Raw genomic sequence first — 27,974 nt, forward strand, 5'->3', positions numbered from 1 at the left:
ATGTTTAATTTGTCCTCTCACCCGCAGATCGACAGTATTCTAACGGTGTCTCCTGATTCTTCTCCCGATGAGGAACATACGGTTACGATAGCAGAGGTAACTGAGCAGGAAGAGAAGCCTTGTGTGCAGGCACCCACGGATACCAACGAGTCTGGAGCGAAGGCGGGTGTGTGCTTGCGGTATGGCAAGTTACAGCGTGTATTGAACCAGCCAGAGATTCCCCAGACGTCAGAGGTATGTGAGGTGTGTTCAAAAAGTCTAGTGTCCTCTTCGGTCCAAGCCAGGCTAGTGGATGTTGCCGGCTATGGACATGACAGGCTCAGGAAACTTGTCCCTAAGGTAACCAAATGTTTCCTACCGGTATTTTGTTTTGTTCTCGTATGTGTTCTCTGTGTTCTCAGTAAGGATCAGTGGACGACCCGAAGGATGATGGCTCCCGTGAATATCGTAAAGAGTTCCCAGGGATTGGAGATTTGCACTGCAAGTGTTGCAGGCAAAGGAGGGGCCTGGAAAGTGATGGTTGATACAGGAGGTACGAGATATGATAATGTGAGTGACTGTTTCCGACAGGTTGACACCCCCCACGTGACTGCTGAGCCTCAATGCAGCGTTATGCGGAACGTTGGCCGACCTGACGGTGGCAGAGCGAATGCCATCTTCGGTGTGCAAGCAGCCCTGTTGGAACTAGGTGTGGGCCTAGTAGATGAGTGTGTAGTATGTACTGCCTTGCCCACTGTCACTCTGAATTATCAGACCCCTGTATTCCAGGTTCCTATCTCCCTGAAGGACTACTGGACCGGCACCAGAAACGCCGTCTGTGACCAGCCATCATCGGTGCCACGACATAGGGAAGTGTCGAGTCGCCCTAAACCGGGTCGATATCGATCTTTACTCGAGAGGTGTGAGATGATGCCCCTGCTTGACATCGCAGTGGAGACGTGGAAGATTACGTCAGGCAGGTCATCGCCTGCCATTTTCAAGTTCCCTTTGTGCCAGGGTTTCCCCTTAGTACAGTTCTGTGGACGAGACAGCCTCGCCGTTCCAGTATATAAAGTATGGCTCCCGAAACCCCCTCCAAGCAGACGATGACACCTGGTGAGGACAAGGTGTACTGGCCTAGAGGGCCTGTTTCCAGTCCTGTTCAGCGCTCAACACAGCCGCTGCTGACCTCTGGTGAGGTGGTGCTCAGACACCAGCGCCATCTATGGAGTGGATATGTCGGGCGTTTGTGTCTGAGCCTGTAAGTGAGGTGTTTTAGTGTCCCTGTTATTGATGACGTGTCTGCTTAAAGAGTCGACCTGGGACTGCTGTGATGGAAGTTGAGTCAGTCTACCCAAGGCAGCCGTCTCCATACCTTGTACTTTGCTGCAGCAGTTGTGAAGTCGTCCCCCCGGAAGAACACTGTGGTGTGTTACCCTGCCAGTGGAGTGGCAGTAGAAGGATTACCCGGGACCGACTGTTGGAGACGATCATCCACTGGGGTATTGAGGACAGGAGAGTGATTTGTGGTGTCACACGAGGCTCCTGTCTAGGGCGTTCCCCTTATATCGTTCGTGGAGTGGCCTGACCAGCCTTGCTGTTCCGGAACCTGCCAGCAGACCAGTTGGACGTGTGGTTGACGGCCTCCACGGCGGTGCCCCCAGTGGACCTGTGTTTTGGCTGACCTGTGGCCAGGGTAGGCTCAACTTCTCAGAGGATTCGTTGTGGGGCCACGAAGAAGCACCGAGGACTCAGCACCGAGAGTTTTGCACCAGGGTCTTCAGCAGAAGACAACGATTGTGAATAATCCCCCTGTATAGTGTTAATATCCCTCCCCCTGTGCACTTTTATATATTATTTATTGGTGATGGGAATAATTATAATCTTAAGTTCTTAACTTTCTTTCCCTACCCCCTTTAAGTTACTTGCGTCACGGATCACATCCCTTGAAAGCCACTACTGGCTTGGGGTCGGATACAACTTCCTCTAACAACGTCAGAGTAAGAACCCCGTTGCGTCCCGAGAGGGCCGTAACATCAGTCAACTAGAAAATAGTTACTTTATCATTTTTCCCTGTCATTTCTTAACTAAAATATCGCTTCTCTCTTCTGAAAATAGTCATGTGCAGCCTCTTTCCAACACTGTCCTTAACTAAAGTAACCTTTCACTTCGCTAAAATACTCATATTCATCATTGTTCCTAACTAAAATTATATGTCGTTAAGTAAGAAATATAGTCAAAGACACTCTTTGAGACATCAAGGACTTACTCAAAGACATCAAAGTTGCACTCAAAGACATCCTTTGAGACATCAAAAAACATCCTTTAAGACTTCAAGGGCACTCTTCGAGATATCAAAAGACACTCTCAAACACTCAAAAAAATTTACTCGCATCCTCAAATTTATTCTCTAAGTATCTTTTAGTTCATCTGAGAAGCTTTCTAAGCCATCTTTGTTCATCAAAGTTGTTCTCTAAGACATCAATCTTGTTCTCTAAGACATCAAAGATGTTCTCTAAATCATAAAAGGTAATCTCTAAGTCACCTTCGTTCATTAGAGAAACTTTCCAAAACATCTTCGTTGATCAAAGTTATTCTCAGAGTCATCAAAGTGATCTCTAATTCACCTTTGCTCACCAAAAAGTTGTTCTCTAAGACATCTTTGTTCATCAAAGTTGTTCTCTAAGACATCTTTGTTCATCAAAGTTGTTCTCTAAGATATCAATGTTGTTCTCTAAGACATCAAAGATGTTCTCTAAATCATAAAAGGTAATCTCTAAGTCACCTTCGTTCATTAGAGAAACTTTCCAATCCATCTTCGTTGATCAAAGTTATTCTCAGAGTCATCAAAGTGATCTCTAATTCACCTTCGTTCTCCAAAAAGTTGTTCTCTAAGACACCTTCGTTCATCAAAGAAATTCTCCTTCTTCCATCATGTTATTCTTTAAGACATCTTCAGTCATAAAATTTCTCTCCAAAATGTAACTAGTTCAGCTTTTCATACCAAACCTGCACTTCTGTTAAAATATATTTTCTTAGTCACTTTACCCTAAAACAGTTCTCTGAACTACACTGCTCAAACCTACGTAACCTATCCTCTCCACCCAATGTTACTTAGTTAACGTAACGTTCCTAAACCTAACTTTACCTATCCTAACATAACTTACCTTATTTTACCTAACTTACCTAACCTAACCTAACTTATCCTGCTTAACCTAACTTACCTACATTACCTAACTTAACCTGCTTAACCTAACTTTACCTATCCTAACTTAACTTACCTTACCTTACCTATCTTACCTAACTCACCTAACTTAACCTAACGTATCCTGCTTAACCTAACTTACCTACATTACCTAACTTAACCTGCTTAACCTAACTTTACCTATCCTAACTTAACTTACCTTACCTTTACCTATCTTACCTAACTTAACCTGCATAACCTAACTTTACCTATCCTAACTTAACTTACCTTACCTTACCTAACTTACCTAACTTAACCTGCATAACCTAACCTGCTTAACCTAACTTACCTTACCTTACCTATCTTACCTAACTTACCTAACTTAACCTAACTTATGCTGCTTAACCTAACTTACCTACATTACCTAACTTAACCTGCTTAACCTAACTTTACCTATCCTAACTTAACTTACCTTACCTTACCTATCTTACCTAACTTACCTAACTTAACCTAACTTATCCTGCTTAATCTAACTTACCTACATTACCTAACTTAACCTGCTTAACCTAACTTTACCTATCCTAACTTAACTTACCTTACCTTACCTATCTTACCTAACTTACCTAACTTAACCTGCTTAACCTAACTTTCCTTACCTTACCTATCTTACCTAACTTACCTAACTTAACCTAACTTATCCTGCTTAACCTAACTTACCTACATTACCTAACTAAACTTGCTTAACCTAACTTTACCTATCCTAACTTAACTTACCTTACCTATATTACCTAACTTACCTAACTTGTCCAGCTTAACCTAACTTACCTACATTACCTAACTTGACCTGCTTGACCTAACTTTACCTATCCTAACTTAACTTACCATGCCTTTACCTATCTTACCTGACTTAACCTAACTTATCCTGCTTAACCTAACTTACCTACATTACCTAACTTGACCTAACTTTACCTATCCTAACTTAACTTACCTTACCTTTACCTATCTTACCTAACTTAACCTGCATAACCTAACTTTACCTATCCTAACTTAACTTACCTTACCTATCTTACCTAACTTAACCTGTATAACCTAACCTGCTTAACCTAACTTACCTAACCTTACCTATCTTACCTAACTTACCTAACTTAACCTAACTTATCCTGCTTAACCTAACTTACCTACATTACCTAACTTAACCTTCTTAACCTAACTTACATAACTTAACCTAACCTGCTTAACCTAACTTACCTTACCTTACCTATCTTACCTAACTTACCTAACTTAACCTAACTTATCCTGCTTAACCTAACTTACCTACCTTACCTAACTTAACCTAACCTAACTTACCTACCCTACCTAACTTAACCTGCTTAACCTAACTTACCTTAACCTGCTTAACCTAACTTACATAACTTAACCTAACCTAACCTGCTTAACCTTACTTACCTTACCTTACCTAACTTAACCTAACTTATCCTGTTAACCTAACTTACCTACCTTACCTAACTTACCTACCTTACCTAACTTAACCTAACCTAACTTACCTACCCTACCTAACTTAACCTGCTTAACCTAACTTACCTTACCTAACTTATCCTGCTTAACCTACCTTACCGAACTTAATCTTACATTCCCAAACTAATGTATCCTAACTTATCTAGTCCAACCAGACATTATCTAACTTACATAATTATTCCTGCTTGTCATTTGTTTTTCGTCAATCATTGTCTCATATTCATTTACTCATTTCAAGGGTTAATTTCTCAAATGGACATTTTTGCATTTCATGTGTTATTTGTTTAAGATTGGGTGTTTAACCATTTCAAAGGATTTTTGTTATATATGAGAATTTACTCGTTTCAAGGGTTAATTTCTAAAATGGTCATTTTTGCAGATCAAGGGTTATTTGTTAAAGTTCATCAAGTTGCTCATAAGTTGTATTTATTATGTTTGTTATCATTTATTCTTATTCCCCAACCCTTTAACCTAACCTTTCAGATGTAGTTTACTGTGTTTTTGACGTATTTGTTGAATATATTATCCTTTTCATAACCTTTCAGATGTAGTTTTGTTTCTCCTTTGTATATTTTTACCCAAACCCACCATCCCTCTTAACCTTCTTTCCTTCTTTTACTTTGTTTTCATATATAAGTTCATTCCTTATCTTAGTAATAATAAAATTACAATAGTAAAGAATCAGATCTACTAAGACTTGAAATTGAGAAAAAACAAGAGAGCAAGGGAGTGAGAGCATGAAAAGAGGAGAAAAGAGTAAGAGAGAGGGGGAGGAAGTGTATAGGAGCATTAAGACTTGAATTTGAGAAAAAGAAAAACTAAGTGAATGAGAGTGAGGGCGAGAGAATGGGAGCATTAAGACTTGAATTTGAGAAACAAGAGAGCATTTGAGCAAATGAGTGAGAGAGAGGGGGAGGAAGAGAGAGAATAAGGGAGAGAGATAGAAAAGGGGAGTTAGAAGGATAAAGAATGAACTTATATGTGAAAACAAAGTAAAAGAAGGAAAGAAGGTTAAGTGGGATGGTGGGTTTGGGTAAAAATATACAAAGGAGAAAAAAACTACATCTGAAAGGTTATGAAAAGGATATTATATTCAACAAATACGTCAAAAACTCAATAAACTACATCTGAAAGGTTAGGTTAAAGTGTTGGGGAAGATGATTAAATGATAACAAACATAATAAATACAACTTATGAGCAACTTGACGAACTTTAACAAAAAACCCTTGATCTGCAAAAATGACCATTTGAGAAATTAGCCCTTGAAACGAGTAAATTCCCATATATAACAAAAATCCTTTGAAATGGTTAAACACCCAATCTTAAACAAATAACACTTGAAATGCAAAAATGTCCATTTGAGAAATTAACCCTTGAAATGAGTAAATGAATATGAGACAATGATTGACGAAACACAAAAGGCAAGCAGGAATTTTTATGTAAGTTAGATAATGTCTGGTTGGACTAGATAAGTTAGGATACATTAGTTTGGGAATGTAAGATTAAGTTAGGTAAGGTAGGTTAAGCAGGATAAGTTAGGTTCAGTTAGGTAAGGTAAGTTAGGTTAAGCAGGTTAAGTTAGGTAGGGTAGGTAAGTTAGGTTAAGTTAAGTTAGGTAAGGTAGGTAAGTTAGGTTAAGCAGGATAAGTTAGGTTAAGTTAGGTAAGATAGGTAAGGTAAGGTAAGTTAGGTAAGATAGGTATGGTAAGGTAAGTTAGGTTAAGCAGGTTACGTTAGGTTAAGTTATGTAAGTTAAGTTATGCAGGTTAAATTAGGTAAGTTAGGTAAGGTAAGGTAAGTTAGGTTAAGCAGGTTAAGTTAGGTAGGGTAGGTAAGATAGGTTAGGTGAAGTTAGGTAAGTTAGGTTAAGCAGGATAAGTTAGGTAAGATAGATAAGGCAAGGTAAGTTAGGTTAAGCAGGTTAGGTTAGGTTAAGTTATGTAAGTTAGGTTAAGCAGGTTAAGTTAGGTAATGTAGGTAAGTTAGGTTAAGCAAGATAAGTTAGGGTAAGTTAGGTAAGGTAAGGTAAGATAGGTTAAGCAGGTTAGGTTCGGTTAAGTTAGGTAAGTTAGGTTAAGTTACGTAATATAGGTAAGTTAGGTTAAGCAGGATAAGTTAGGTTAAGTTAGGTAAGATAGGTGAGGTAAGGTTAGTTAGGTAAGTAAGGTAAGATAGGTAAGGTAAGGTAAGTTAGGTTAAGCAGGTTAGGTTATGCAGGTTAGGTAAGGTAAGGTAAGTTAAGTTAGGATAGGTAAAGTTATGTTATGCAGGTTAAGTTAGGTAAGATAGGTAAAGGTAAGGGAAGTTTAGTTAGGATTGGTAAAGTTAGGTTAATCAGGTTAAGTTAGGTAATGTAGGTAAGTTAGGTTAAGCAGGTTAAGTTAGGTTAAGTTAGGTAAGTTAGGTAAGATAGGTAGGGTAAGGTAAGTTAAGTTAGGAGAGGTAAAGTTAGGTTAAGCAGGTTAAGTTAGGTAATGTAGGTAAATTAGGTTAAGCAGGATAAATTAGGTTAAGTTAGGTAAGTTAGGTAAGATAGGTAAGGTAAGGTAAGTTAGGTTAAGAAGGATAGGTTATGCAGGTTAAGTTAGTTAAGTTAGGTAAAATAGGTAAGGTAAGGTAAGTTAAGTTAGGATAGGTAAAGTTAGGTTAAGCAGGTTAAGTTAGGTAATGTAGGTAAGTTAGGTTAAGCAGAATAAGTTAGGTTAAGTTAGGTAAGTTAGGTAAGATAGGTAAGGTAAGGTAAGTTAAGTTAGGATAGTTAAAGTTAGGTTAAGCAGGTTAAGTTAGATAATGTAGGTAAGTTAGGTTAAGCAGGATAAGTTAGGTTAGGTTAGGTAAGTTTGGTAAGATAGGTAAGGTAAGTTATGTTAGGATAGGTAAAGTTAGGTTTAGGAACATTACGTTAACTAAGTAACATTGGGTGGAGAGGATAAGTTACGTAGGTTTGAGCAGTGTAGTTCAGAGAACAGTTTTAGGGTAAAGTGACTAAGAAAATATATTTTAACAGAAGTGCAGGTTTGGTATGAAAAACTGAACTAGTTACATTTTGGAGAGAAATTTTATGACTGAAGATGTCTTAAAGAATAACATGATGGAAGAAGCAGAGTTTCTTTGATGAACGAAGGTGTCATAGAGAACAACTTTTTGGAGAACGAAGGTGAATTAGAAATCACTTTGATGACTCTGAGAATAACTTTGATCAACTGTTACGGCCCTCTCGGGACGCAACGGGGTTCTCACTCTGATGTTGTTAGAGGAAGATATATGTATCCGTTCCCAAGCCAGTAGTGGCTATCAAGGGATGAGATCCGTGACGCAAGTAACTTAAAAGGGAGTAGGGAAAGAAAGTTAAGAACTTAATATTATAATGTTCACCATCACCGATTAAATATATAGAATAAAAGAGTACACAAGGGGGAGGGGTATTAACACTTTACAAGGGGATCATGCACAATCTAGTCTTCTGCTGAAGACTCTTGATCAAGAAGCTAGGTGCTGAGTCCGCGGTGCTTTCTTCGTGGCCTCAAGACGTGTCTTCTGAGAATGCCGAGCCTACCCTGGCCACAGGTCAGCCAAAACACAGGTCCACTGGGGGCACCGTCGTGGAGGCCGTCAACCACACGTCCAGCAGGTCTGCTGGCAGGTACTGAGCCACCAAGGCTGGTACGGCCACTCCACGAACGATAAAAGGGGTACGCCCTAGACAGGAGTCTCGTGTGATATCACAAATCACCCTCCTGTCCTCACTACCCCAGTGGATTATCGTCTCCAACAGTCGGTCCCGGGTAAATCCTTTCACTGCCACTTCACTGGCAGGCTAACACACCACAGTGTTCTTCCGGGGGGACGACGTCACAACAGCTGCAGCAAACTTCACAGTATGGAGACTGGCTGCCTCGGGTAGACTGACTCAACCTTCAACACAGTGGTCCCAGGTCGGCTCTGTAAGCAGACACGTCATCAATAACAGGGACACTAAAACACCACACTTACGGGCTCGGGCACAAACACCCGACGTATCCAGTCCATAGATGGCGCTGTCGTCGGAGCACCACCTCGCCAGAGGTCAGTGGCGGCGGTGTTGAGCGCTGAACCAGACTGGAAACTGGTCCTCGAGGCCAGTACACGCTGTCCTCACCAGGTGTCGTCGTCCGTTTGGCGGGGGTTTCGGGAGCTGACCCACAGATGACGTGGTTGTCACAGCTCCAGGCTCGGATGCTGGATCCGGGTTCGTAACATCAACGAAGATGGATTGGAAAGTTTCTCTAATGAACGAAGGTGACTTAGAGATTAACTTTTATGATTTAGAGAACATCTTTGATGTCTTAGAGAACAAGATTGATGTCTTAGAGAACAACTTTGATGAACAAAGATGTCTTAGAAAGCTTCTCAGATGAACGAAAAGATACTTAGAGAATAACTTTGAGGATGCGAGTAAATTATTTTGAGTGTTTGAGAGTGTCTTTTGATATCTCGAAGAGTGCCCTTGAAGTCTTAAAGGATGTTTTTTGATGTCTCAAAGGATGTCTTTGAGTGCAACTTTGATGTCTTTGAGTAAGTCCTTGATGTCTCAAAGAGTGTCTTTGACTATATTTCTTACTTAACGACATATAATTTTAGTTAGGAACAATGATGAATATGAGTATTTGAAGTGAAAGGTTACTTTAGTTAAGAACAGTGTTGGAAAGAGGCTACACATGACTATTTTCAGAAGAGAGAAGTGATATTTCAGTTAAGAAATGACAGGGAAACATGTTGATATAACTATTTTTTAGTTGACTGATGAATACTTTTAGTTAAGCAAAAGACAAAACATGATGAACATGACTTTTCTGATGATTGGCGGATAATTTTTTAGATAAGAAATGACAATGAAATATGATGAACACGGTTATTTTCTGTTGACTATGGAATAAGTTTAGTTAGGAAATGATGAAAGTTATTATTTTTAGTTGAATGACGGTGGATAAAGTTAGTTATGAACAGTATTGGAAACGTTTCCCTTGACTATTTTTGCTAAGAGAAAGGTTATTTTAGTTAAGAACAGTGATGGTAAGATTCCTTTGACGATTTTTAGCTAAGAGAAAGGTTGTTTTAGTTAAGAACCGTGTTGAATGAGATTAATCCTGACTATTTTCGGTTGATTGACAAGCAATTTTTAGTTAAGAAGTTACAAGAAAGGTTTGTCTTTGAAAATTTGGAACTGAATAAAGCGTAGATTTGTTTAAGAACAGGGTTGGTAGAACTATTAAGTTGACTACGAGAATTACTTTGACATAGTTTTGCAAATAAAACTGGGCGACTAAAATTGTTGAGGGAACTGTATTGCCGTATAATATTGCTGTATAATATTTGACAAAGAACTAGTTAGTGAATGGAAGAAACAAATTGGTTTAAAGAAACAAAGAACATAAAAAAATTGAGGTTAAGTAAGGGAATGAACACAGTGAACATATGGTGGACACAGAAAACATGTAAGAAAAAGTTGATGAATAGAGTTAGCATGCAGAGAATAAGAACTTATAGAGAATATGAAGACATGATAAGGAACATAGGGAATACAAATAACTGAATACAAATGAACACTGAATGTGTGAAGAACAAGCTAAGAACATTGAGAACATGAATACTGAGTATAAAAGTTGTACAGAAAACATGTAAGGGAGTGTAATGAACATGGGGGGAAAATGGTAGAAAACAGAAAAAATGAGAAAAACAGGTGAAAAAATTTGAACAGAGCTTGCTGTGAACATTTGTAGAACATGGAGCGAACACAGAAAACATGGAAAAAATTTGAAGAACACTGCTGAATATAGAGAAAATATGCAAATACAGTATGATTATTGAAGGTTTGGATACGTTGGGGATGAGAAGGTAAGGGAGGGAAAGGGTAAGGTGATTACTCTGATAAAGAGTTAGGCTGGAGAGGGACTTGATCAGATATATTTATGTTCGATGATCTAAGACAGAGGAAATGGAGCTTGGCTAATGTCCTGATTAATTTTACTACGTTAGAAGTAAGGTGATCTTAAATCTCAGGTGATTTAGTTGCATAATAAAGAACTTGTACAAAATGAGCTAAGCGGGGAACAAGAGTTGAAACTCGGTAACTGAACTGGCTTTTATTTACTATCTCTGAAAATGTAGTTGGGTGTTTAAATCTCCGGGGATTTGGACTGAAAGTTGTGAATTTACAAGAGTGAACTTGTACCGAGGACAAGAGCTAGAGTTTTATAATTGTTTACATCATATTTACTATGTCTGAAATACAGAGGGTAAAAAATTTCAGGGAAATTGATGGGTTATTTACAAAGATACGAGAGAGAACTAAGGTGGGGACGAGAGCTGGAGCTCGATAACTGTTTTTGATCTTATTTACGGTGTCTGAAATACAGAGGGTAAAAATTTCAGGGGAATTGATAGGATATTAACAAAGACTTGAGGGGGAAGTAGGGTGGGGGACGAGAGCTGGAGCTCAGAAACTGACTTGATCTTATTTACTAACTTTGAAGTATGTTTGCTTTAAATTCGGGAAAATTGGTCTTTTACTAACGATCTTGTACAAATGAACTAAGCTGGGGGACAAGAGCTAGAGTTTGATAATTGTTTGGTTCCTATTTACTATGTCTGAAATACAGAGGGTATTAATTTCAGGGAATTTGATAGGATATTACCGAAGACACGAGAGGGAAGTAAGGTGGGGATGAGAGCTGGAAACCGTAACTGACTTGATCTTATTTACTGTGTCTGAAATACAGAGGGTTAAAATTTCAGGGAATTTGATTAGGTATTAACGAAGATACGAGAGAGAGCTAAGGGATGAACATGATGCGGCGGAGCAGGAGGCGATTTTCCTTTGGCCTTGTTGATCTGCCTCCAGATGTCGCCCAAGGACGTACGCTGATTTAGCTTGGCACACCACTCGAGCCATTTTTCTTCTCTGAATTTTGCTGTTTCTTCTGTTTCTTGTTTCTGTTTTGTGGAACCAATTACCGCGTAACGTGGTGGAGGTGGGGTCCCTAGATCGTTTCAAACGTGGGTTGAACGTGTATATGGGCGAGATTGGGAGACTGGATAAATAGGAGCTGCCTCGTATGGGCCAAAAGGCCTTCTGCAGTTACCTTCATTCTTATGTTAGCAGCTTATGTTCTACTGGATGCTTCCGTTCCTAGTGTAGGGTTATTAGGTCCAGTCACTGCGCTGGCCCGGGGTCTGGAAGTGGGTAGTGTGTAACTGTGTATTAGTTGGTTATTGATTGTAATCAATAACCAGCTAGTACACAATATTAGTACTCCTGGTACCCTGAGAAGTGGACCAGGGGTACCTGGTACACTGAGAAGTGGACCAGGGGTACCTGGCACACTGAGAAGTGGACCAGGGGTACCTGGTACACTGAGAAGTGGACCAGGGGTACCTGGTACACTGAGAAGTGGACCAGGGGTACCTGGTACCCTGAGAAGTTAACCAGGGGTACCTGGTACACTGAGAAGTGGACCAGGGGTACCTGGTACACTGAGAAGTGGACCAGGGGTACCTGGTACACTGAGAAGTGGACCAGGGGTACCTGGTACCTGAGAAGTGGTCCATGAGTACCTGGTACACTGAGAAGTGGACCAGGGGTACCTGGTACACTGAGATGAACAGAGAACCGTGTACCGGACGAGAGGGAACAAAGTCTTTGAAGAATATCATAATTAGAATGTCATTAGCGTTGTTCTAAAGGTTCTTATTAACAACCCTGTCGATTGTTGCCACGTGTGTGTCGCAACGCTGACTCCACCTGTGACTCCACCTGTGGCACCACCTGTGGCTCCACCTGTGGCTCCACCTGTGGCTCCACCTGTGGCTCCACCTGTGGCTCCACCTGTGGCTCCACCTGTGGCACCACCTGTGGCTCCACCTGTGGTTCCACCTGTGGCTCCACCTGTGGCTCCACCTGTGGCTCCACCTGTGGCACCACCTGTGGCTCCACCTGTGGCACCACCTGTGGCTCCACCTGTGGTTCCACCTGTGGCTCCACCTGTGGCTCCACCTGTGGCTCCACCTGTGGCACCACCTGTGGCTCCACCTGTGGCTCCACCTGTGGCTCCACCTGTGGCTCCACCTGTGGCACCACCTGTGGCTCCACCTGTGGCTCCACCTGTGGCCCCACCTGTGGCCCCAGCTGTGGCTCCACCTGTGGCACCACCTGTGGCTCCACCTGTGGCTCCACCTGTGGCTCAACCTGTGGCTCCACTTGTGGCCCCACCTGTGGCTCCACCTGTGGCTCCACCTGTGGCTACACCTGTGGCTCCACCTGTGGCTCCACCTGTGGCCCCACCTGTGGCTCCACCTGTTGCCCCACCTGTGGCCCCACCTGTGGCTCCACCTGTGGCTCCACCTGTGGCTCCACCTGTGGCTCCATCTGTGGCCCTCACCTGTGGCTCCACCTGTGGCCCCACCTGTGGCTCCACCTGTGGCTCCACCTGTGGCCCCACCTGTGGCTCCACCTGTGGCCCCACCTGTGGCTCCACCTGTGGCTCCACCTGTGGCTACACCTGTGGCTACACCTGTGGCTACACCTGTGGCTCCACCTGTGGCCCCACCTGTGGCTCCACCTGTGGCACCACCTGTGGCTCCACCTGTGGCTCCACCTGTGGCTCCACCTGTGGCTCCACCTGTGGCCCCACCTGTGGCTCCACCTGTGGCCCCACCTGTAGCTCCACCTGTGGCTCCACCTGTGGCCCCACCTGTGGCTCCACCTGTGGCTCCACCTGTGGCCCCACCTGTGGCTCCACCTGTGGCTCCACCTGTGGCTCCACTTGTGGCCTCACCTGTGGCTCCACCTGTGGCTCCACTTGTGGCTCCACCTGTGGCTCCACCTGTGGCTACACCTGTGGCTACACCTGTGGCTACACCTGTGGCTCCACCTGTGGCTCCACCTGTGGCTACACTTGTGGCCTCACCTGTGGCTCCACCTGTGGCTACACCTGTGGCTACACCTGTGGCTCCACCTGTGGCTACACCTGTGGCTACACCTGTGGCTATACAACGCTGCTACATCAAGGTCTTCCCTTAGTCACAGCGTTCCACGAAGAGGTCTGACTGTGTATCGTATTCTGTCTTCACTGTAAACTCTCCACATATTTCATCTGTGAGTTTACTGTAACCTCACTGTAAACCTAAGATGTCTTCACCTATCTTATGAGCAAGGCGTTGCGCCCTACTCTGATTTCTAATGACTCAATCACGTAATTAGGGCAAGCCTGGTGTTATCGTGTTAACGATTCCATGTAAATTATAGCGAGTCTACTCCTAAGTCTACTGAGTTTACTGAGTAAAGTCTACTCCTTCGAGTATCTCAGTTACTCTTTTATCTATAGATATTACAGTTTGAACCCTAACTGTACTATCCATTTTCCGCACCAGTAACCTGGAGACATTCAGTGTTCCGCTCCAGTAACTTGGAGACATTCAGTGTTCCGCTCCAGTAACCTGGAGACATTCAGTGTTCCGCTCCAGTAACTTGGAGACATTCAGTGTTCCGCTCCAGTAACTTGGAGACATTCAGTGTTCCGCTCCAGTAACTTGGAGACATTCAGTGTTCCGCGCCAGTAACTTGGAGACATTCAGTGTTCCGCACCAGTAACCTGGAGACATTCAGTGTTCCGCTCCAGTAACCTGGAGACATTCAGTGCTCCGCGCCAATAACTTGGAGACATTCAGTGTTCCGCTCCAGTAACCTGGAGACATTCAGTGTTCCGCTCCAGTAACCTGGAGACATTCAGTGTTCCGCTCCAGTAACTTGGAGACATTCAGTGTTCCGCTCCAGTAACCTGGAGACATTCAGTGTTCCGCTCCAGTAACCTGGAGACATTCAGTGTTCCGCTCCAGTAACCTGGAGACATTCAGTGTTCCGCTCCAGTAACTTGGAGACATTCAGTGTTCCGCTCCAGTAACCTGGAGACATTCAGTGTTCCGCACCAGTAACCTGGAGACATTCAGTGTTCCGCTCCAGTAACTTGGAGACATTCAGTGTTCCGCTCCAGTAACCTGGAGACATTCAGTGTTCCGCACCAGTAACCTGGAGACATTCAGTGTTCCGCACCAGTAACCTGGAGACATTTAGTGTTCCGCGGCAGTAACCTGGAAATCAGTACAAGGTAGAATTCCCATTTTCCCTGGTTCAATGCGACCTTCCGCAGCTCTGGGTGAAAATATTGGCAAGTTACCCCTCTCATTTTTCCCTCTCTAAGGGGTAACTATATTACATTCGTTTACTTGTTCCCACTTGTATCTTCATGGGTCCCTGGCGTGTTTAGTGGTGTGGTAGGCTATATTGCAGGGGCTCCCGGAGACCATTTACCTCCTTGGGTACCCATACGTCAAGTTCAGGAATGATAGGGGTAGTCCTCAGAGAGTGACAACGAAGTATGTGAGGAATTCTTTGCGATATTTCGGATTTTTTTTTTTAAGTGAACGAGAGTGGAGACGGAGCGAGAGGCGAGGAGAAGCAACAATGAAGAACATAGTGGTAAATGAGGAAGTAAATGGAATGCGTCCAAGGCTACAGGATCATGCCGGATATCGCCAGGGGTACTAAAGGAAGCTACTGAACTACTAAGAAAGCCACTAAGGTCTACAGTGTAACACTTGCACTAAAGAGTGCATCAATTCAGGATATTTCGGAAACTAAAGGAAATTCAGGCGTACATAAAATCCATTTCCTGGGATATAGAGGCTGAATACAGTGAGTATTCTACGATTGTTAAAGTGTCTTTGATAAGAGCCAGGCAGGAATAACTGAGGAGGTCTGAGACTGAACGAGGGAATACCTCAGAGATAGAAAATAGAGAATGATGAAAAATATCAAAATGGAGACAAGTTGAAGCCGAGATCTAGAATGGCTTAGTTCTTGTCCCCCAATTCTGCTCCAGACCTAAGTCAGTCACTTCCATTGGCACTCATATCTGTCAATGCATACTTGCAGCATACCTGTCAATGCATACCTGCAGCATACCTGTCAATGCATACCCACAGCATACCTGTCTATGCTTGCAAGATATGTAAAGGTGACAAGTAGGTTACGCTCGGAGGAGGCTTGCAGACTCCTGCAAGTGACCCTAGGCCTAGACAAACTGTAACATCATATGTATAATGAAATCGATAATATTCTCGATAATCCTTATGTTTTTCTTCACTGAAGCAGGAAGATTAAAAATTAACTCTCCAGAGTTAATTTTTACTCATTATTTGTGTGTGACGCCTAGTGAAGCGTTTCGTAATGTGTCGCCTCACATGCTCAAAGACAAATTCTTCTGTGTAGCTCCTGATTATCTCCTCTAGTGGTGAGGTGGCAGGTGAGTACACTCACACCTCCCCTAGCACGTGGGGGAGTATATCGGGGTATATGACCCCCACCGTTGACCCCAGTACCCTGACCCCCAACACCCTGACCCCCCACGCCTCCATCAGACAAGACACACATATATACCCAGATATTCGGTGTATTCATCTCACTGTGGACAATCGGAGCATCTTATGTTTAAACAAGTATCCTGATGGGCGCCGCTTCTGTGTTCTCCACAACTCTGATAGGCTGATGGGCCCCATAACTGTGGACCCCCCCCCCTGCCCCCCTGCCTGCCCCCCCCCTCCACCATGCACGCGCTACACGATATTTTTTCCACGCAAAAAGAAGTTCACCTTCGCTATATTTCGAGCCGCTGACAGGGGCGGCCCAAGGAAGGCTGGCACTACCTGCAACACTGCTTGCACCAGCGAGGGCCGACGCATTATACCCCAAGCTGTCAACACAAATAATTCCGTCAATATATCATAAGAGAGTGCTGACCCTCATCCCCCGGGAGCAGGTCTTAGAGGCGAAAGTCCCCAGGTAAGGCGAGGACATGTGGGCTGTCAGTCAGCTCCAGGTCAGCCGTAGGACGACAGCTCAGCCCTTCAAGGCTGACACTTAGACTTTCCAGTCTTGGGGACACTGTCATTACCTCGATAAATGTCAGCAAGTTGCAACGGGAGGAAATATGAGGTTGCGCATACGGTGGGTCGAGTGCCAGCTCCTGAGTCCAGTTTCGCAAAACAATGGATATAAATAGGATAAATTTAGAGATTCAGGAAAGACCTGGGTAAATACTGGTTCGCTAACAGGTTAATACTGGGTTAATACCGGTTTGGGAAGAGGGTCATTCACTTATGGATAAACCGGTAACACAACAGACGAAGGATCACTGGATTGTTTCAAGCGCAGGTCAGACATATATATTCCTATGTTCTTGTCTTCTCTGGTTGAGTTATTCAGTGACCGCATCTTCTTATATATAGATATACTTTCCATTCACCGGGGGTGTAGGAGACTCGAACCCTGGGCCCCCACACGTGTTAGGCTCACCCCCAAGCTCACCCCCCTGGTTCACTCTCGTCCCAAGCTCATCCCCCTGGTTCACTCTCGTCCCAAGCTCATCCCACTGGTTCACTCTCGTCCCAAGCTCATCCCACTGGTTCACTCTCGTCCCAAGCTCATCCCCCTGGTTCACTCTCGTCCCAAGCTCATCCCCCTGGTCCACTCTCGTCCCAAGTTCATTCCCTGGTTCACTCTCGTCCCAAGTTCATCACCCTGGTCCACTCTCGTCCTAAGCTCATCCCCCTGGTTCACTCTCGTCCCAAGCTCATCCCCCTGGTTTACTCTCGTCCCAAGCTCATTCCCCTGGCTCACTCTCGTCCCAAGCTCATCCCCCTGGTTCACTCTCGTCCCAAGCTCATTACTTTTGGTCACTATCGTCCCAAGCTCATCCCCCTGGTTTACTCTCGTCCCAAGCTCATTCCCCTGGCTCACTCTCGTCCCAAGCTCATCACCCAGGTTCACTCTTGTCCCAAGCTCATCTCCTGGTTCACTCTTGTCCCAAGCTCATCACCCTGGTTCACTCTTGTCCCAAGCTCATCTCCTGGTTCACTCTCGTCCCAAGCTCATTCCCCTGGCTCACTCTCGTCCCAAGCTCATCACCCTGGTTCACTCTTGTCCCAAGCTCATCCCCTGGTTCACTCTTATCCCAAGCTCATCCCCCTGGTTCATTCTCGTCCCAAGCTCATCCCCCTGGTTCACTCTTGTCCCAAGCTCATCCCCCTGGGTCACTCTCGTCCCAAGCTCATCCCTTGGGTCATTCTCGTCCCAAGCTCACCCTTTGGGTCACTCTCGTCCCAAGCTCATCACCCTGGGTCACTCTCGTCCAAGCTTATCCCTTGGGCCACTCTCGTCCCAAGCTCACCCCTTGGGTCACTCTCGTCCCAAGCTCATCACCCTGGTTCACTCTCGTCCCAAGCTCAAGACTTAACTTGTCTATTCAAGCGTTCTTGACCTTACTGCCAGGTATAATATGACGTGTAATATCATATATATATATATATATATATATATATATATATATATATATATATATATATATATATATATATATATATATATATATATATATATATATATTCTTAAGCAATGTAATTCAACAATATTAAAGGATTTAGAGTGAGATGAATGCCAAGAGAACAAGAGGGTGCACATAGCAGTCAAGACACCCATTGTCTGTCACTATTCAATACTTCAAGAATAGGGTACAAGTACCTTCAACAGCTGAGCTTGACAAAGGGGCCCTCAACCCACGCACAGGGGCCCTCAAGGCACACACAGGGGCCCTCAACCCACGCACAGGGGCCCTCAAGGCACACACAGGGGCCCTCAACCCACACATAGGGGCCCTCAAGCCACAGTCATAGGGCCAATCATACCTGCAATGAAAAAAAGTATCAATATGTTAATTATACGTTCAATTTCCATGTTGTGTTGACACTTTGCATCAATAAGATACAATGACTGTATGATAATATGTATTGTGATCCAAGATGCAAGAATGATTCCGTTATGTATATGTATCCACCCAGGAATACATGAAACAAAAACTGCGAACACTTTTCTTGTTTCAAGACGTTATCCAGGATCTTGATCTACTGAGCTGTAGTGAGTACATGTTCCTAAACCCGTGAGAAAGTTAGTAGGAGGAAATGAGGAGGATTCGAACCTGGGTACTCGCGATCACACCCATAACTACTCCGTCTGTATTCCTTGATAATAACTAGGACCTTTAACAAGGTGGTAGTTTGCCGTCTCCTGTAACTACCATCGCTACTACTGTCTTACCCAGCCCGTCCTTCTAAGGTTCCCCAACGTCCAGAAAACGGTCTGTTTAAAGTGCCCTTATCCTAACCTGCCAGAGGAAATACAACAGAAAACGGGACAGTAAGTCACATTCGCCAGCCGCTTCCATTTTCTAGTACGATAATTTTTGGCCTTAATTTATTTTAATTTTGCCCCGAGGGGCGAGTTTATTGGGCAGCGTCACTCATCCTGTGAGTGGACACACCGCCATAGTGACAGTATTGGGCAGCGTCACTCATCCTGTGAGTGGACACACCGCCATAGTGACAGTATTGGGCAGCGCCACTCATCCTGTGAGTGGACACACCGCCATAGTGACAGTATTGGGCAGCGTCACTCATCCTGTGAGTGGACACACCGCCATAGTGACAGTATTGGGCAGCGCCACTAATCCTGTGAGTGGACACACCACCATAGTGACAGTATTAGGCAGCGTCACTCATCCTGTGAGTGGACACACCGCCATAGTGACAGTATTGGGCAGCGCCACTCATCCTGTGAGTGGACACACCGCCATAGTGACAGTATTGGGCAGCGGCACTCATCCTGTGAGTGGACACACCGCCATAGTGACAGTATTGGGCAGCGCCACTAATCCTGTGAGTGGACACACCACCATAGTGACAGTATTGGGCAGCGTCACTCATCCTGTGAGTGGACACACCGCCATAGTGACAGTATTGGGCAGCGCCACTCATCCTGTGAGTGGACACCGCCATAGTGACAGTATTGGGCAGCGCCACTCATCCTGTGAGTGGACACACCGCCATAGTGACAGTATTGGGCAGCGTCACTCATCCTGTGAGTGGACACACCGCCATAGCAGTATGTACAACACTCCCCAATAGGAAGAAAACCCGCTGGGTTGTTCATCCTGTCACTTGTACCCAGACACAGCTGGGACTTGCTTAACTGTCTCAAGTGAACAGCTCCTCAAACAAGATTAACATCTATGAACCCTTAAAATCTTACGTTATCTTGCGGGTGCAAAATGGGGAAATCTTTTAAGAACAGATATTTAACCAATGACATTTTCCTAACTCCAACAATGTGGGGTTAATTATTCTACACATATGTTTAATGATCTACACATATGTTTAATGATCTACACATATGTTTAATGATCTACACATATGTTTAATGATCTACACATATGTTTAATGATCTACACATATGTTTAATGATCTACATATATGTTTAATGATCTACACATATGTTTAATGATCTACACATATGTTTAATGATCTACACATATGTTTAATGATCTACACATATGTTTAATGATCTACACATATGTTTAATGATCTACACATATGTTTAATGATCTACACATATGTTTAATGATCTACACATATGTTTAATGATCTACACATATGTTTAATGATCTACACATATGTTTAATGATCTACACATATGTTTAATGATCTACACATATGTTTAATGATCTACACATATGTTTAATGATCTACACATATGTTTAATGATCTACACATATGTTTAATGATCTACACATATGTTTAATGATCTACACATATGTTTAATGATCTACACATATGTTTAATGATCTACACATATGTTTAATGATCTACACATATGTTTAATGATCTACACATATGTTTAATGATCTACACATATGTTTAATGATCTACACATATGTTTAATGATTGTTAGATGTGCACTCTCTCTCAGGTAGTGGTGAAGGCGGTGTCCGTCAATCTCACCACACACTTTGCTGCTGCTCCATAGCTGTGACAACGTCTGTTAGTCTGCTGACTGTGTCTAACCCGTCTCCTTGTGGTGATCAATGGACCTGTTACTTCCTGCTGGCACTTTTGGGTTTTCTTTCTATTTACCTAAACAGTTCTCGTGTAATGACACTTTTAATGGGACTTATTTGGGTGCTCATTATTACGTTCATCATTGTCATTATTTACTGTAAACTTAGCCAGCTGCAGCCTTAGCCAGCTGCAGCCTTAGCCAGCTGCAGCCTTAGCCAGCTGCAGCCTTAGCCAGCTGCAGCCTTAGCCAGCTGCAGCCTTAGCCACCTGCAGCCTTAGCCAGCTGCAGCCTTAGCCAGCTGCAGCCTTAGCCACCTGCAGCCTTAGCCACCTGCAGCCTTAGCCACCTGCAGCCTTAGCCAGCTGCAGCCTTAGCCACCTGCAGCCTTAGCCAGCTGCAGCCTTAGCCAGCTGCAGCCTTAGCCAGCTGCAGCCTTAGCCAGCTGCAGCCTTAGCCAGCTGCAGCCTTAGCCAGCTGCAGCCTTAGCCAGGGCGTCAACTTTAACATGTTCCTGCAGACCAAGGTGAGAGGGGAGCCACAACAATGTGATGTTAACCGCCTTGTTAAGTGTGCATATATAGCTTGGGAGAGAAGCTCGGTGGTTGACTGTAAGTTGATTGTAATGACAGCAGTGTGTTAAGGAAGAATGGAATAAGGTGATTCCATTCAGGTGAAGAAGTCACCTCCACAGATGGGGACCGACTACTCACACTATGGCTAAATTTCCAATGAAAACCCCGCGCCTTGACACCAGTTTAGAACCGAGAACCGAGAACCGAGAACTTTGTCCACCAACAAAGTGGCTCTACACCTGGGGCATGGGCAGGAGTACCCCACACTCGCCGGTGGAATGGTCAGTCTCCATGTAGCGGAGATTATCATGTAGTGTGACTGGAGAGTTCTGCCCGACTGCTCGGCCTACTCAATTTGCCACTCGTCAACCTGGTGGGATCACAGGCAGGTGATGCTGTACAAGAATGTAACAACTCTTGTATATATATATATATATATATATATATATATATATATATATATATATATATATATATATATATATATATATATATATATATATATATATATATAAGCTGTTAACTATACGGCCCACATCCTCCCTATAGACTCAATGACGGATTGTAACCTCAGCCAACCTCTAACAACTGCTAGTAACTCACTTTGTAACCTGGCACTGTGCTCTGTGAGCTAGCACTGTGCTCTGTGAGCTGGCACTGTGCTCTGTGAGCTGGCACTGTGCTCTGTGAGCTGGCACTGTGAGCTGGCACTGTGCTCTGTGAGCTGGCACTGTGCTCTGTGAGCTGGCACTGTGCTCTGTGAGCTGGCACTGTGCTCTGTGAGCTGGCACTGTGCTCTGTGAGCTGGCACTGTGCTCTGTGAGCTGGCACTGTGCTCTGTGAGCTGGCACTGTGCCCAGAGACCTGGCACTGTACACTGTGAGCTGGCACTGTGCCCTGAAACCTGGCACTGTACACTGTGACCTGGCACTGTACACTGTGAGCTGGCACTGTGCCCTGAAACCTGGCACTGTACACTGTGAGCTGGCACTGTGCCCAGAGACCTGGCACTGTACACTGTGAGCTGGCACTGTGTCCTGAAACCTGGCACTGTACACTGTGACCTGGCACTGTACACTGTGAGCTGGCACTGTGCCCAGAGACCTGGCACTGTACACTGTGAGCTGGCACTGTGTCCTGTGAGCTGGCACTGTGGTCTGTGACCTGGCACTGTGGTCTGTGACCTGGCACTGTGGTCTGTGACCTGGCACTGTAATCTATGACCTGGCACTGAGCTCTGTGAGCTGGCATTGTGCCCTGAGACTTGGCACTATACACTGTGAGCTGGCACTGTGCCCTGAGACCTGGCACTGTGCACTGTGACCTGGCACTGTGGTCTGTGACCTGGCACTGTGGTCTGTGACCTGGCACTGTGCTCTGTGACCTGGCACTGTGCCCTGAGACCTGGCACTGTGCTCTGTGAGCTGGCACTGTGCACACAGGGGGGGGGGAAGTGATTGATGAACAATAAGCCACCCAAATGGTGGCACGGGCATGAATAGCCCGTAATGCAGGGGAAGAGGAAAAGAGGTTCAAGTTATGGAGACCAACCACTACCACTATCACTACCACTATCACTCCCTGTCGGGGAAAACCGACACCATTAACCAACATTTAACAATATATGCAGATAATATTGCTGCTGTTGTAAGTACAAAACAAACTAACCTTGGAAATAGTGCTTTAATCACTCATAGAAGACGGAGCACAGTGGAAATTTCCTCAGTAGAAAACGGGGTTATCATTGGACGGTAAACATCATAAAAACGTTCATTTGAACCAACATAATTACCAGTACCAAAATAGGGGTTAGACTTAAGCGGCAACAATCCCGGTTACAATTCTTTTGACCACGTCGTGGCGCAGTCGACTAAGGCGCGTCTGGGATCATCCCGGACCTAAGTTCGAACCCTCATCACGGCCCTAGTGGATTTATCCACACTAATGTGTTCTCACAGAGATAATAACATAGGACAAGAACATAATTACCATGAAACACATATGAACATGTATTACACGAATCATATGTAACAACTCTTGTATATATCTAAAAAAAATATATATATATAATCTCTTAGTTGGAAACTGTCAAAATCGTTCGCAATCAATTTAAAATAATTACAAAACAAGTTAAGAAAGTACAGAATTATTAACACATAAAAACACTGAAGCTATACAATGGGATTGAACAGGCGATCGTGGACTATAGGGCTCTCTACAGTACCTCATTGATCCATCACCTTATTGTGGCATCACTGTGCATATAATAACAATAAAATTATATATAAATATAATTCGTTAGTGGTAACTTTCTAGTGAGGAAGTAATAGGCAGGTTGTATGACACACCGGCGCTCATCGGTGGTATTCTTGGGGACCGGGCCGCGGGGACGTTAAGCCCCGAAATTGTCTCAAGATAAGGATGCCTTACCCAAGCCTCAAGTGCTGCTGGTATGACCCAATATACACCAGTATACGCAATCATCACACCATAATATAACACAGTATACCATTGTATCACCATTATATATTGCTATATCCTTATACCCTATTATGTATATAGGTTCCATGTATTACTATGCTTATGTATCTTATGTATGACTATCCCATGTATTATTATATATCTATTAATATGTCAAGTGAAGTAGGTTAATATGGGCTGATAGATATTGTTATACTTTGTGTTGTGAGGACCTCACAACAGTCACAACCAGGGGTTATGAGGTCACGTGGTATTGTATTGTATATTGCGAGTTGTATATTGTGATGCTCAGCTGTGTTTGCTCAACGAGTGCCGGCGGGGTGATGGGGAATTAGCCTCGGCTACCATCATCTTTTGTCCAGTCGTGATGGTCGAGTGGTTAAGGTGTCCTGTACACCAGTTGCAGAATGCTCCTGACAGTATGGGTTCGAGTCACTTCTGGGGTGTGAGTTTTCAGTTATATATATGTTACAAACTGGTAAGTATTTTATTGCACTTTCCATAACCCCTTGACCATAATATTGTAGGCCAGGGGGCCATGTTGTGATGTCTGTAAGGTTCAACATGGCCAGGGGTGCTGTGGGACACGCAGCCATGACAGTTGCTCCCTCCCAGCGGGGCTCGATCCTGGCACAGTGACACGCACATTATCCAGTTACTTGCCAGACCCATCGGTGCTTAACCTCGCTGATCGAGTGACACGCACACTACGCATGCGCCACGCATGCGTCACCAGCGGTCACGGAGTGTAGGTCAAGGGCTCACTAAGCCACGATCACCGTATCGTAAGAATGATCGTCTTGCAGGTAACGATCTTCAGCCAGTTGGTCTACCTCGGTTGTGAGCCCAGGACGCAGACCACTGTGCTATAATAAGGAAACGATAGCCACTTATGATGCAATCACCCAAGTGGCCACAATCACCCAGGTGGCTGCAATCACCCACGTGGCCACAATCACCCAGGTGGCTGCAATCACCCAGGTGGCTGCAATCACTCAGGTGGCCGCAATCACTCAGGTGGCCGCAATCACCCAGGTGGCTGCAATCACCCAGGTGGCTGCAATCACCCAGGTGGCTGCAATCACTCAGGTGGCCGCAATCACTCAGGTGGCCGCAATCACCCAGGTGGCCGCAATCACCCAGGTGGCTGCAATCACCCACGTGGTCACAATCACCCAGGTGGCTGCAATCACCCAGGTGGCTGCAATCACTCAGGTGGCCGCAATCACTCAGGTGGCCGCAATCACCCAGGTGGCCACAATCACCCAGGTGGCTGCAATCACCCAGGTGGCCGCAATCACCCAGGTGGCCGCAATCACCCAGGTGGCCGCAATCACCCAAGTGGCCGCAATCACCCAGGTGGCCGCAATCACCCAGGTGGCCGCAATCACCCAGGTGGCCGCAATCACCCAGGTGACCGCAATCACCCAGGTGGCCGCAATCACCCAGGTGGCCACAATCACTCAGGTGGCTGCAATCACCCAGGTTGCAACAATCACTCAGGTGGCTGCAATCACCCAGGTGGCTGCAATCACCCAGGTGGCCGCAATCACCCAGGTGGCCGCAATCACCCAGGTGGCCGCAATTACCCAGGTGGCCGCAATCACCCAGGTAACCGCAATCACCCAGGTGGCCGCAATCACCCAGGTGACCGCAATCACCCAGGTGGCCGCAATCACCCAGGTGGCCGCAATCACCCAGGTGGCCGCAATCACCCAGGTGGCCGCAATCACCCAGGTGACCGCAATCACCCAGGTGGCCGCAATCACCCAGGTGGCCGCAATCACCCAGGTGGCCGCAATCACCCAGGTGGCCGCAATCACCCAGGTGGCCGCAATCATCGAGGTGGCCGCAATCACCCAGGTGGCCGCAATCACCCAGGTGGCCGCAATCACCCAAGTGGCTGCAATCATCGAGGTGGCCGCAATCACCCAGGTAGCCACAATCACCCAGGTGGCCACAATCACCCAGCTGGCCGCAATCACCCAGGTGGCCACAATCACCCAGGTGGCCGCAATCACTCAGGTGGCCACAATCACCCAGCTGGCCGCAATCACTCAGGTGGCCGCAATCACCCAGGTGGCCGCAATCACTCAGGTGGCCACAATCACTCAGGTGGCCGCAATCACCCAGGTGGCCGCAATCACTCAGGTGGCCACAATCACCCAGGTGGCCGCAATCACTCAGGTGGCCACAATCACCCAGGTGGCCGCAATCACCCAGGTGGCTGCAATCACCCAAGTGGCCACAATCACCCAGGTGGCCGCAATCACCCAGGTGGCTGCAATCACCCAAGTGGCCACAATCACCCAGGTGGCCGCAATCACCCAAGTGGCCGCAATCACCCAGGTGGCCACAATCACCCAGGTGGCCGCAATCACCCAGGTGGCTGCAATCACCCAAGTGGCCACAATCACCCAGGTGGCCGCAATCACCCAGGTGGCTGCAGTCACCCAAGTGGCCACAATCACCCAAGTGGCCACAATCACCCAGGTGGCCGCAATCACCCAGGTGGCCGCAATCACCCAGGTGGCCGCAATCACCCAGGTGGCCACAATCACCCAAGTGGCCGCAATCACCCAGGTGGCCGCAATCACCCAGGTGGCCGCAATCACCCAGGTGGCCACAATCACCCAAGTGGCCACAATCACCCAGGTGGCCGCAATCACCCAAGTGGCCACAATCACCCAGGTGGCCGCAATCACCCAAGTGGCCACAATCACCCAGGTGGCTGCAATCACCCAAGTGGCCACAATCACCCAGGTGGCCGCAATCACCCAAGTGGCCACAATCACCCAGGTGGCCGCAATCACCCAAGTGGCCACAATCACCCAGGTGGCTGCAATCACCCAAGTGGCCACAATCACCCAGGTGGCCGCAATCACCCAAGTGGCCACAATCACCCAGGTGGCCGCAATCACCCAAGTGGCCACAATCACCCAGGTGGCTGCAATCACCCAAGTGGCCACAATCACCCAGGTGGCCGCAATCACCCAAGTGGCCACAATCACCCAGGTGGCCGCAATCACCCAAGTGGCCGCAATCACCCAGGTGGCCGCAATCACCCAAGTGGCCACAATCACCCAGGTGGCCGCAATCACCCAAGTGGCCACAATCACCCAGGTGGCTGCAATCACCCAAGTGGCCACAATCACCCAGGTGGCCGCAATCACCCAAGTGGCCGCAATCACCCAGGTGGCCGCAATCACCCAAGTGGCCACAATCACCCAGGTGGCCGCAATCACCCAAGTGGCCACAATCACCCAAGTGGCCTCAATCACCCAGGTGGCCGCAATCACCCAAGTGGCCACAATCACCCAGGTGGCTGCAATCACCCAAGTGGCCACAATCACCCAGGTGGCCGCAATCACCCAGGTGGCCACAATCACCCAGGTGGCCGCAATCACCCAAGTTGCCGCAATCACCCAAGTGGCCGCAATCACCCAGGTGGCCGCAATCACCCAAGTGGCCGCAATCACCCAGGTGGCCGCAATCACCCAAGTGGCCACAATCACCCAGGTGGCCGCAATCACCCAAGTGGCCACAATCACCCAGGTGGCCGCAATCACCCAGGTGGCCACAATCACCCAGGTGGCCGCAATCACCCAAGTGGCCGCAATCACCCAAGTGGCCGCAATCACCCAGGTGGCCACAATCACCCAAGTGGCCGCAATCACCCAGGTGGCCGCAATCACCCAGGTGGCCGCAATCACCCAGGTGGCCGCAATGTCACTTCCGTAAAAATATATTAACTCAATATGTAAAAATAAAATAAAGATATGAGCTAATAATGAAACAAAAATTTAACAAATTTAAACTAAAATACATTTTTATTAAATTTGTCACCTTTTCATTTAGATTTTAAGATATGATTGTGTTAATAAAATATAACAGTAAAGTAATATTTGGACCATATGAACAAATCCACAAGGGCAGTGACGAGGGTTCGAACCTACGACCGAGAAGATCCCAGACGAGCCTTAATTCACTAAGCTACATGGAAAAAAATTGCAACCGGGAAATCCTCCCGACCTACACGGATCCTGCAGCCTCTCCGAGACACAAACCAGAGTTTTACACAACTTCCCCCATGCACCCGGGCTCTGTCAATAGGCTGTTCTACCTCTTCACCTTCACTTCATGACACACACAAATCACAATAGTGTGATGCATCAAATGAACAAATCCATCCTTTGTGGAATTGTTCAGTTTTACACACACCAAGACCCTCAGTCTGCCCTCACACACCACGACCCCCAGT

General features: G+C 45.8%; 1 protein-coding gene across 1 annotated transcript; it reads left to right on the forward strand.

Moving 5' to 3' along the window:
- LOC138365353 (uncharacterized) lies at positions 1-27,857 on the forward strand. Its single transcript, XM_069325654.1, has 4 exons — positions 1-234; positions 769-955; positions 24,564-27,450; positions 27,608-27,857. Exons 1-4 carry the CDS (start codon positions 1-3, stop codon positions 27,855-27,857), a joined length of 3,558 nt encoding a protein of 1,185 aa, XP_069181755.1.
- Positions 27,858-27,974: the final 117 nt, after the last annotated feature.

The sequence above is a fragment of the Procambarus clarkii genome, chromosome 16 (assembly GCF_040958095.1).
Source record: "Procambarus clarkii isolate CNS0578487 chromosome 16, FALCON_Pclarkii_2.0, whole genome shotgun sequence".
Lineage (NCBI taxonomy): Eukaryota > Metazoa > Arthropoda > Malacostraca > Decapoda > Cambaridae > Procambarus > Procambarus clarkii.